This window comes from Phragmites australis, chromosome 3 (genome assembly GCF_958298935.1).
Source record: "Phragmites australis chromosome 3, lpPhrAust1.1, whole genome shotgun sequence".
NCBI lineage: Eukaryota > Viridiplantae > Streptophyta > Magnoliopsida > Poales > Poaceae > Phragmites > Phragmites australis.
Window position 1 is genome coordinate 32111521 of NC_084923.1, and position 12917 is coordinate 32124437.

General features: G+C 44.6%; 1 protein-coding gene across 1 annotated transcript; it reads right to left on the reverse strand.

The window, feature by feature from the left end:
• Positions 1-6391: 6391 nt before the first annotated feature.
• On the reverse strand, positions 6392-9573 carry LOC133910661 (homeobox-leucine zipper protein ROC6-like). Its single transcript, XM_062352978.1, has 8 exons — positions 9320-9573; positions 9116-9233; positions 8380-8922; positions 8187-8288; positions 7841-8092; positions 7497-7671; positions 6995-7401; positions 6392-6799 (listed from the first exon to the last, which is right to left on the reverse strand). Exons 1-8 carry the CDS (start codon positions 9571-9573, stop codon positions 6392-6394), a joined length of 2259 nt encoding a protein of 752 aa, XP_062208962.1.
• Between the last annotated feature and the right edge of the window lie 3344 nt (positions 9574-12917).

Genomic DNA, 12917 nt, shown 5'->3' on the forward strand with positions numbered 1-12917 from the left:
GTACTCAGCAAGTATAGAAAAATAATGATATGTAGGCTTTCAACAAAAACAGGCTAACACATGGTATATTTGCATAAATGCGAGTAAAGAAAAGATATTTGGACTCAAAAGCATTAAGCAATTATTAAGTGAATATAACCCAAACCACCAAACAACTATCTTACAAGGCTCCCCACCTTATAAACCACAACAACCTAGTACTCCTTGTACTAGAACCAAAACCACGACCATAACCATTCACATTCCACCACCATACCATAACCAACCCACAACCAACTAATCATGTGAGGATCCATGTCTCCCATAACCGAGGGCACGGCTGATATATCAGATTTTACACTCTGCAGAGGTTCTACAACTTTCCCACGAGTCGTGATTTCATCACCTGCAAGCAGATGACTAAAATCTCCATGTTGCAATGCCAGCCAAACACTATACACATGCTAGTGGTGTGTTAACAGGAGATCACTATGGAGCCTTTACAAAGAATCCTCCCAATATGTGTCACCAACACTCCAAATTTCATCGCTAGGTGCTACCACCTAGAAGCCCCCTCTTGTGCCCTGTGGTTTTTGAGAATTAACTTCCCTCATCCACGCCTCCCATCTGGCACACACAACACTATAAGAACCCTAATTAATCGGCTAAGCCTACCCATATCAGTCTGGTGGATGTACAGAACTTCTCGGGTTGTCGCTCCACGAACCAGTCCTTACTTAGATCACTTGAGCAAACACTAAACCAATCACATAACCATGACCACTATCACCAACATCCCTATGCTCAAGGGCTAAGGTTTCATGTTGCTAAACCATTAATAAGTTAACCACCATTGTTGCATATATTTATTAGTCAAGATTATGACACTTTCCAGTATCCTAAAAGCATGGCTAAGCAATCTACCCACCAAAGATACCTAACCATAAACCATCCTGGTTCCAAGGGATAATAAGGGAAAATCTAGGGAAAACCCTAACATAGGTGACTACTCATCATATTGACAGACACTGCATGCGATTTCGTAAAACAAAACAGTTTAAATCATAAGTTCAAGATGATCAAGGACACTTGCGTTCTCCTTGCTGCTACTCAGTGTATCCTGGCCCTTGATCTTGGCGTTCTTCAAGTTGATCCGGGACGTTCTCGACTAATCGCACAATTACCAACAAAGCACATAAACAAACACACTAATAACAGAGCACAAAAAAAATAACAATAAGACAAAACCTATCTATAAAGATAGAGCTCGGAGAAACGAATCTAACGACGCAAGAATCGCTTAAAACGGAATTACGACGAAAAAGATACACTAAAAACAAGATAAGGATTTATTTTATAAAAGAAAAGGATGAATTTATAATTAACAAAAATTCTAGGGATCTTTTTGTAAAAACAGGGGACCTTTGTAATTTTGGAAAAGTTTAGGGACCTAAGTGTAAAAAGATAGGGCTCTTTTTGTAGTTATAGAAAAGTTCAAGGATCTATTTGCAAAATTACCAATTTTCAGGAATATCTAGATTTATTTTTATATTGGAAAAGATGATTTGGTCACGTGGCAGATGACACGGATTGACACATATGCAGATCGGCTCATGTGGCAAGGCGAGGTGGCAACCAATGTGGCACATGCGCTGACTGGAATTACATGTGCCACGTGGTGACTTTCTACTGGCAGACAAAGGGGTATGCAGGGTTCTAATCTTGGCCGCACACGATAGATCTAACGACTCAGGGTGAAGGGGCAACCGGAGAGAGGGAGCACGACGGCATCGAGGGGAAGGCGGCGCGGACTCACCGGAAATCCGTGGGATCTGGTTCTGGCTTGCCGGTGGCGACAACGAACGGTGGCATAGATGAAGATGCTCACGGGGAGTCGATTTGGGAGCTTACTGAGGGCGAGGTGGCATGGGAAGGTGGGTCTTGATGACGGATGAGGCGGTGAAGCTCGGGAACTCGTCGGTGAGGGTGCTCTGGTAGCTAAAAGGCGAAGGTGACGGCGGCTCGGGCTTCAGTGAGGGCAGCCAGGTCTGCTGGCGGCATCGGATGGGGTTGGATGGCACGAGAGGTGGCGCTAATGGCGGCGATGGCAGACAGATCTCCGGGGATTTGCGATGGAACTCAGCGGATTTGGTGATGGGAGAGCACGAGGGGGAACGGGCACATATATAGGTAGGCTCGGGACTCTCGGGGAGGCTAGGGACTCTACAGCGGCGGCGGAACTTTGAGTTGGAATTAGATACGGCAGCGGACAGATGTATCCGAGTCGGAGAAGATGGCTCTGATGAGCGGGCCCCACACAGAGGTGGTGCTCGGTGAAAATGGCAAGGCTCTGGGGCATCTTCAGGAGCGGGCAGTGGTGGCAGCACGGGCCGAGGCACGTGCGCAGCGCGGGAACAGGCTGGGGGAAAGCAGGTGCACGGTTGGGTCGTGACAGGGCGTGGCCCATGCAGGGAAGGGAAGGAGGGGAGGGGCGTTGGTCTGGGGATGGGCCGGCTCGGCGTGCTTGGGCCGAAAGGAGGAAGGAGCAGCCCGAGAGAAGGGTTTAGGTTCTTTTTTAATTTTTTTAAATGCTTTTGAAATTTGAATTCAAAGCAAAATCAACTCAAACAAAGCCAAATAAACTCCAACAAAAACCAAATAAACCCTACATGCCTATTTCAACATGAATGCACTCAAACAAATAATAATAACCTTATTTAAATTTAAATTTGAATTTAGAAAATAGGTATTTTCCTATTCTAATTATTTAACTGATAATCTAATCTTGGAAAAATTTTGAAATTTGCGAAAATTGAAAAACAGGGTGCGACACTGAGCAGCAAGTTGGAAGAGGAAAGTGTCCTTGAACATTTTTATCCTAGTTTTTTAAATGCGTCCTTTATTTGAAGCATGCATGCTATTAATTCTAAATCCTATTTATGTATAGTATCATGTTACATATATTCCTTGTCATCTAGTTATCAGTAGTAGTTATGTTAGGTAGCTTATACTTAGCTTTGCACAAGGGTATGGATGAGTAGCCAGTTAAACATGACTAATGAACTATGCAACTATGAGTTGGGAATACTGGTAATGGTATAGCAATATAGAACCTTAGGCCTTGAGCAAAGAGATGTTGGTGATGGTGGTCATAGTTGTGTTGTTGGTTTAGTGTTTGCTCAAGTGACCTAAGTAAGGACTGGTTTATGGAGCGACAACCCAAGAAATATCGTACCAACCATGAAACCTGGTGTGGGACAGGCCTGACCTATTAATTAGTGGATTCTAGTTTTTATGCGTGCCAAACAGAAGAGTGGATGTGTGGGGATGGCTAAGGTCAGAATCATTTGGTTAGTGGTATAAGATGTGTAGTAAAAGGGAAGGGTGAAAACTTACTGGAAACTATAAGACGCAAAAGAGGGCTTTTGGGTGGTGTGAAAACCACTTTGATGGTAGTGAAACCTAGCAGACGTGCACATATTGGATGAAACTTTTTAACGGCTTTGTAGTGATCTCCGGGCAACACACCATAGGCATGTGTTAAGTGCTTGGCCGGCACGACAACAAGAAAATCACAACTCATGGGGAAAACTGGACAACCTCTGCAGAGTGTAAAATCTGAATATCAGCCGTGCTCACGGTCATGAGATACTTGGATGCTCACATGATTAGTTGGTTTGGTTGGATGGTTCTTGGTTACCTGTGGAGGGTATCAAGTCGAATGGTTTGGAAATCTGAAGTGCTTTTTGGGTAGTTGAGAAACATATGGAGATGTTTCTCGGAATTGGAAGTCTAGTGATGAATCACATAGTTAAATAGGATGCTTTTATAACTCTTTGTTGGCATAGTTTGCATTTATGTAAATTTAATCCATTATAGATTGTTCCTTTATTTAAGCTTGAATGTCATTTATTTTCCACACTTGCAGAGTACGATATGTACTCATACTTGCTATTTCCATCCAAATGTATATCAAACGCTGCTCAGACAATGAAGAAGAACTAGACTACCTCATCGACGAAGATAAAGATTGCTAGGCTGGTGGACCCCTGGTCGATTGCCTGTGGAAGATAGGAGCTTCGTTGTATTTTGCTAGTGTATTTTAGTTAAAGACTTTAAGGTCTTTCAATTTTGTTTAAGTTACACGTTGTAATAATGATACTGTGTGATACACTGATGAAGTCGCTGCATGTATGAAATCCTATTCTGGCATATATGTGGTTTACATCTGGTTTTGTCCCTTTATAAAACCGGATATGATAATTTCACGAGAAGAGACGACGATCCAGCTATTATCACTGTCCTTAAAGTATAAGGTAATTGAAGGACCGGAGAGGGGGGGGGTGAATAGGAGCGTTTAATAAATGCTTTGATAAGAATAAGGCATATCTCCAATTCGAACCCAACGCACCTCAAGAACGAACCAAAACTAAGCGCAACACCAACCACAGTAGAAACAACACGAAAGTGCGCTCACAACGAACAGCAAAAGTTCACCGACCAGTCTAATGAACAGTACTCTGACCAGTACTCCGACCAGATGGACAATAATTCTGACCAGTCTGATGAACAATACTCCGACCAGTATTGGTAAATAGTAACGCCAACCAGATAAACAGTAATCCTGATCAGTACTGATGAACAGTAATCCTGACCAGTACTGATGAATAGTAATTCCAACTAGATGAATAGCGCACCGACCTACAGGAAGGTCCCAAAAAGATCTGGTTGTTGAAAACACTGTTCACGGATGTTTGGGATAGGAACCGGAAGTTATGAACTGGTTGCAGTACTGAAAAACTGCAGTTCAGAACACAAGATCCAAACTAGAAATCTAACTAAACATGGTCCAAATCCAATGATTTTAGCCACAACTTCTTTATCCAAAAGATCTCATCAAAGAGATCAAGATTTCAACCTCTATTTTGTGGATTTGACTAGAAACAAGTGGAAAGGAAAATGTTTAGAAAAAGGACTTCAAGTTGCTCGTGTGAGGGAGATTATATGGGATCACCCTAGATGTTCTCACACAAGTCCTAGCAACCTTTTGACCCAACAAAATCACTTGAAATTGCTGTCACAAGTGAGGAGTGAAAAATTAACTAAAACTTCAAGAACAAGAGATAAACAAAAGGGATATCAAAAGCATCATAAGTTTGCTAAGCAACTGATGAATAGAAATATGAACTTAGCAAGATTCATAGATACCTGGCTTGGAAACCGCCCTTCATCCTCTCACTCTTGATGAGATAAAGTTTAGAGCTACGAACTCTAACTACTCTCTCTTGAAATCCTAACCAAGTCTAATAAAATATCAAGAACGAAGATAGGTCCTGGAGAGGTGTTGACATGCTTAGGTTATCCTCCTCACCGAGAGCTCTTTGCACCAGCCCTCTCCCATATATATATATATAGGCAAAATGGATAATTCCCAAAATGCCCCTAATGATTAGTACATAGGTATTATCCCCGAAGGGCAAAATGGTCCAACTATTTTGTTGTCCATCGGACAGACTCGACGCCTTCACCACTCTGCTTTGTCTCCAAGCAAGCTCTGTGATAGTGCCACGCATCCTCTGACTCCGCTCCTGGTTTTGAGGAAAAACCGGCAAAATCACCTTGCATGCTTCTCCAAACATGACTCCTTAATGTTGATGCGTGTCCGACCTCCACCATGACCTTTGACGCCTTCAAGCCTTCATGCTCCCGCCACTGGGCCGCCTCTCAACTTGCCATCGTCTTTCCGCCTTGACTTGGTCGACACCATCTTCATCACCTTCTCCTCCCACCATGTTTTCTTGCGCCCTCCATGTGAGCGATGCGGATCGCCTATGACTCCAACCGGCCTAGCACGGTCCGTCGGCACCAAGCCTCCACTTGCCCTTCACCGCCTTGCCGTTGACCGCCACATCGCATCCATACACCTACACATCATGAGCCAAAAAATATATCTCTCCACCATCCTCTGTTTTCACCCCCATTAGCTATAAACATAATCAAACACAATTAAAACATGCTATACAAACCGAATGCTCCAAATCAACAATTACATCAATCACTCATCATCAACAACACAAATCTCCCTTGTGTTCTCAGCAATAAACAGGTTCATGTGGATACAAACCATATAACATTCGGCAAACCAAAAAACGATAAATAAACCACGGTGAAAAGCTGAATTTGCAAGCAACAACAAGCACTACCGGATCATAACACGAAAACTTTAAAATGATTCATCTTAACGTTATGGAAATTAATTAAACCGATAGAAATCCATGTTATCGGAAGTTCCACAAAATAAACACGATAATGTCATCTCAGGAAATGCTAAAAGAGGTTAAATTTTATTCTCGCCACCAATCGTAAATACTGCAAGCATCCGGTATGGCACTCGGCTTAGTCCCACAACGCATTAGGCTGGGATGACGACGTCAGCCTTGACGGCAGCCATGATCTTCTTGATTGCACGGCAGAGCAGCATTACGACGTCTTCAAAGGCCCCTGTGCCAAGGTTGTCGGATGGGGGGCTGGGTAGCAGTGTCTGGAATGCCATGGTTAGAAGAGATCCCGCAGTGTTGTTGTGGTCAATGGCAGCGCGGGAGGTGCTCGGAGCAGCAACTGGAGCGTGGCGAGCCTTGCCATGGCCGTCTGGGAGGATGGCGAACCCAGAGGGCACGAAGAAGACGGAGGCGTGGTCGCCACCATTCATGACAGCACGCATGGACTTCTCCTCAATTGGAGTGTACACCACCAGGGAGCACGACGCGTCAGTACACGCCTGTTGCAAGATCAGCATCTTGCTGTCGGTTCCATCGGACGCCTGCAAGAAAAGCAAACGATTCTAGTGTTTGAAAAATGGAATGGAACACGAATACACGATTCGACGATGACTACAAGCGCTTTGGAGAAAGAAAACTCTATCGAATTGTTTTGATCTGGCTACAAGCGATGCTATAAGTGTCAAGTTTGATATGGCAGCGACAAAAAAACAGGGAAAACTAGCTTGCAAACTTACATCAGGGCAGAGGACAGAAACGGCATTGCCTTGAAGATGGCCCGTGTCAAGAGAGACCATCTCCTTCACTGCGGCTCCATTGGTGAGGGTATCCCACTCGCCGCGGCGCTGCTCATTGCAGAGGTAGTCGAACACAGCCTGTGGCGGGGTGCTGGGCAGCCACACCGTGGTGCTGGCGCTCAGCACCAGGCCAGCCAGCTCTCCAGGCACGCTACAAAGTTTCTTCCAGGTCACTTTACGCACAGCTACCTCAAAGCTCTCGGCTCCAGTACCGATGCTGCCAATCCACTCGTTGACGTTGCTCGACGCCTGAGTTACCGGCCCGGAGACGGCCGCGTAGAACCCCGTCATCATCTGTTGGGCCAGCTGCAGGATGCCCCTTCTTCCCATTCCTGATATGGCTGCTACTGCGAATTTTTCAGAATAAAGAGATCAACAAACTGTTACCAGGTCAATTATGAAAGCATAGCTTCTATTTCTCCCTTCGTTGCCGTTGACAAACCTGTGCTGTCGATGCCTGGAATACTGCTGGAGCGGAAAACTGCAAGGTATTCGCACTGCCTCTGGAGCACCGCCAGCCAGCGGCGCGCACCAAGAGCTTGCCCGGCGAGGAACAGCGGTTTAAACAGCATCGGCACGGTGGTCTCGTCGTACTCCGCATGTACAATCCATGTGACCTGGAATGTAGGAAGAGTTTGAAGGACTAGATAAACAAGCAACATATATGCTCGAATGATGTGAATGCACGCCCTTTGCAACAAATTGATGCAAGATATACCATTGACTATGAATGTCACACATTTCTTAGGCTATCAAAAATTAGTATTGTGAAATTTGATAGAGTACCTTGCAGTAGCCATTGCTCATGTCTTCAATGAGACAACCGGACGGCAGCAGCCTGCAGCCCGTATACCTAGAAGGCATAGCGCTGTTGTTCAGATTGAGGTCGGTCATTCTGCTGCCTTCCCGTCCAAGGATGCCATCGACGGACACGTCCATCACAACCCACTGCCTCTCAGCCTTCATCTTGCTGAACCTCAAAAAGTTCACGCTGCGGTTCGGCACCCGTGGCGACTGCACCCACAGCTCGGCATTCATCTGCAAGCGCTCCATAGAATCAGTTAGACTCATCGATCGATGGCGATCAACCGCGACTAACTGCTACAAACAGACCAGGAGTGCGTAAACTCACCAGCTGAATCAGCCCATCGCACGAAGCGAAAATGCTGCTGGACACGACGTCACCGGCGGTCACACTTGCCACGACACCAGAGAACATCTCGGACCAGCGAGCCTGCAAAACAACGAAGACACACGCACCAACGTTATACATGACAAATTGACAACTATAATTGTTGCTGGAGAAAATTGGAGCAGAAAGGTACCGCATTTGTGAGGATGCCCATGAGGTCAGCAGCACTGCTCCTAACCATGGCAGTCTCCCTGGTCGCTTCCACGACGAACCCTTTGGGGCAGAGCCCAAACAGCCGCGGGGACGTTCTGGCATCGTACTCCACGAAGTTAAGCGTCTCTCCATTGGTGGTAGGCAGCCACATAGGCTCCCCCTTGGTTGCGAGCATCAGAAACTGCTTCATGGCAGTCTCTGCGTGCCGGAGAAGCGCGGCACCATCAGCTCTGTAGCCGATGATCGATCGCGCGCGGTGTGTGGAAGAAACTGGAGGCTCGGATGGCGCCGCCTCACGGATGACCTTGCTGAGGAAGGCGGAAGCGCGGAGGTATTCATCCTTGAGCCTTGCGTTCTCGGTGAGCAAGCGCTGCTTCTCCGACGACGGTTTGGTGGGCACCGTCCCGCCGCCACATGTAACGCATAACTGCGTCAGCATGGCTTCACGGAGTGACAGGTTCGCGGGCAGCAGCGCAGCGTTCTCTTGCTGAATCAGCTTGTTTTGCTGCGCATGGGCCTTCTTCTGCAATTATCAATGTGAATAAACAGTAATTATCATTTTTTTTTTCACAGGACACCGGTGCATCTCAAGTCATATAAGCTTGCCAAATCTGACCATGGAATCCACTGCACAATATTCAAGAATTTATTGGAGACGAACTAGTATGCAATGACCACTAAATTAGTGTAAGACCATGGACAGAAAGATATGCTACCTTCATTTCAGTGCGTCGGTTTTGGAACCAGACTTTGACCTGGCTTGCCTCCATTCCGATCCTTCTGCCAAGTGCCCGCTGTGTCTTCACATCCGGGTGGGCACACTCTCGGTACGCCCTGCACAACATCAGAAGACAGATAATCTAAAGCATTCTTCAAACCAAAGATAGTGAATGATTCATTTTTATTTGGTGGCGTCTTACGCTTCGAGTTCTTGAATCTGCTGTGTGGTGTGGCGCTTCACACGCTTGGACGATGTCTTGCGCTTTGGAAGGTAGTCCTCATCTTCCTCATCATTGTCATCTTCAACAGAATCAGAGTCCGCATGGTCCTCGGCTCCAAGCATGTCATCCACCGCATCCTCATGGATGTTCCAGTGCTGGTGGGTTGTGTTGTTTCCAGTGGTGACGCTCAGCTCATGTCTGTTCTCATTGACCTGCTGACCCTCGTTCTCCATGGTGACCTTATAACAAAAGAAAGGAGGGTAGAAGCAAGGAATTAAATAGTCCACAAGAAATGGTATACAGAACATTCACCCCACCTCCACCCCCCACCCCTACACACACACACAAATGTCATACTCCGTATAGGTTGGATGCAAACCAACCACCGCACACCTCTATCCCCTCAAAATCCGGCACCGGCCTCACCGCCCGACGGCACATCCCCATCCCTGACCTCTTCCTTCTAGAAAACTTATTTCCCTACCACCACGCAAAGCCTATCCCCTCCCCTCCCCTCCCCCCCCCCCCCCGCCTACACCGTAGGCCTCGGAGGCACCTCATCCCTCGACTCGACACCGCCTTCTCCACATCTGCGCTCAGCTCCTCCTTCTGGTGAGATCCTTTACATCTTCCCTTGTGCTTCGCCACCGTGAGGCGTGTGCCACTGTGGAGGTGGAAAAAGTCTCCAAGCCCTAAAATGTTGTAATGAATGATTTCTATGTCTCCAACAATTTCCTCAAAAGCTCAACAATTGTTCTTGTTGATTGGAACAATTTTTTAATTTACATGGAACATTTTGGGTCTCACCAGAGGACTCTTCGATACTGGCAAGCTGTGGGAGAGAACGGGCAGGTGGGATGTCGGAGATGGGAACGATCTATCCATGAGCACCACTGACGTGGGCCGCAGTAGTGGTAGAGTTGAGCCAATTCGGGACGGGTCATACGGGTTGCAATGGATCTGCATGGTGCGTCCTATAACAGCCCCCCTCCCAAAAAAATGAACTAAGGACTTCAAAGAAACAGTAAGATGTTTGGGATCTTGGAAATACCTTCGCCTTGCACCGTCGCTCCCTGTACAAGCACCGTTGTGAGAAACAAAACTGTTGGACTATGATTTTGAAAGTGGTAGCGGCACAGTGGGGAACTTCGCACAAAGAGCAGTGCGGGGCAAAACACCTGCGACCGCGCCGATTTAACGGCACCAATAGATGTGCAATTTACAAAAATACCCATGAAATTTATTTCTAAAGATATGATAGATACATCTGGTGATGTGACTAATGAACAGATTGGATCAAACTTTGGAAAAAAAATAAATGTCTTGGTGAGAATATGATATATGTATTCATACTACTAAAAAATGCTATAAAGAGACATGCATACATTAATTTCCTTGCCTGGATTTTGTCCTCTCAGCACTTATTTATCCAGTTCATTATTGCATGTTCCATTCTTGGCTGTCACCACTAGCCTTTTGCTTCACTACTTTTCTTTGTGAATAGGATTTTGGTAGTATTTAATTGTGTTCAAAACAATGCTATCAATGTATCTTGAGCGCCACAACATAAATCAGTAGTATGGAAGGGGTTATAAAAGACGATTTGGATTCATCATCGTACACGGTTTTGGAACCAACAATAGTTATCATAGACAATCTTCGAACCGTCTATGAAAACACTAATCACAAATAGCTCAGAACCACTACTACAGAATACTCTCATCACCGCCAGTTCAGAAACTGCTTTACTGCTGGTTTTTGAATTAGCAATGATTTTCACTTTTGGCTCAGGAAATGGCAGTAATAGTAAGTTTCATTGTTGGTTCATTGTACAAACTGGTAGTGATAGTTTCACTGTCGGTTCGTTGTACAAAAATCATCTGTGATAGTCTATAATCACAGAAGTTCTAACTTTTAATTGTTTGTAATAATCACAGATAGTTCAAAGTTCAAAAAACATCTATGATAGTTATACTTCACTGGGAAAAGAGGTGGGTAATTTTGCAATGGCTTGGAGTGGCATATTCATACCTAGGTACCAGTCCCATTCACAAGCTAAGAGGACCACATGAGCGTACATTGGTCCTTTGTAACACCTTGAGTTTTGCTTTTTTTCATAATAGTAAAATTCACTAAAATTTTGAACTTTCTAAATAGAACTAGTTTGCAATTGGATTAGATTAAATTGAGTAGTGTGAATTAATTTAATTTCAAATTTAAAACTTTCATAAATCAAAACTGCATAAAATTGGTTCATGTTGCTTCCTGTTCTTGTTTGTGTTTACATGGCTCATTATTTGTTGGATTTAAATTCAAATTTAAATATAGTTTCCCTTGTATATTCCTAGATCAATCTCTATATTAAAAACCCATTTGAATCCCAAATCAATATCCATATTCAAATCCCTTTTGAAAATCTTGAATCCTAAAATCTTTGAAAGAAAGAAAGAAAGAAAGATAAAGGAAAAAAGAAAGAAAGAAAAAGGACAGAATCCGAATAGGTTTGGAAATTTGAGCTGTAATCTATTTGGAAAGTGCCTCCAATTACCTTATCATGCAGATTGCTCCACGCTGAGCAATACCGTCTTTTCGTAACATTGCTTCCTACTCACTGCCACAATCTGAATTATCGCCTTCTTTTGGGTTGTGTCACACCGTGATATCGCTTGTGTTCTAGGCTTGCGTCTCTAGCACGGTCTAGCTTAGGAACAACAAATTTGACTAGTGCCGTGAGCAGATTTTCAACGTGTATTGCTGATTTGAATATTGTTAATCCTTGCTACATATTGGAAGCCCTCCTAGCAGAGATCCACATATCTTGCTAATGTCATGTAGGCTTTTTGTTCGAAGGCAATCAGTACTTCCAATCTTCAGGATGAGTGATTTGGATCGCTGGTGCATTGTCACCTTCCTATTTAGCGTTGATAGGAACATGTTATTATTGTAATTTGTTTTCTATCTTCTACTAATGATACCAAGAACAGAAGAACACTCAAAGAATGCATCATCTTATTCACCATGTACCAAGGGGATTATATCACATTTTGAGCAACAAGTGAAGCTCCATATAGAAGTGCTTGACGAGGATGTACGAGTGACTAATGACCACCATGGTCAGTTGGAGACGGTGCAGACTGGAACCAACACCAAACTTACAACTCTGAATTCTTCTGTAGGTGCCATCAACACTTCTCTTGCAGAAATCATATGGCGACTTGATGCAATACGATGACCTCCTATTGCTCATGCTGCTATTGCCAACAACAATGGCATTTTGGGAAGCGAGATGGATGATAATGGTGTTGAATACATCATTGATACTGAGCTTGATGATGACAAGAACTGCATTGATCGTGAGCGACACTGCCTTCAATGTAATCGACATGGCATGGGAGCTTTGCACCCATGTCAAGAGGTACATCATAATGATGATTCGCTTGGCAAAATTAAATTCACTATGCCCCCTTTTGATGGTAAATATGACCTTGATGCTTATCTTACATGGGAATTAGCTATTGATCAAAAAAATTCTTGCCATGAATTTCCTGCAAATAAGAGGGTCAGGGCTACTACTAGT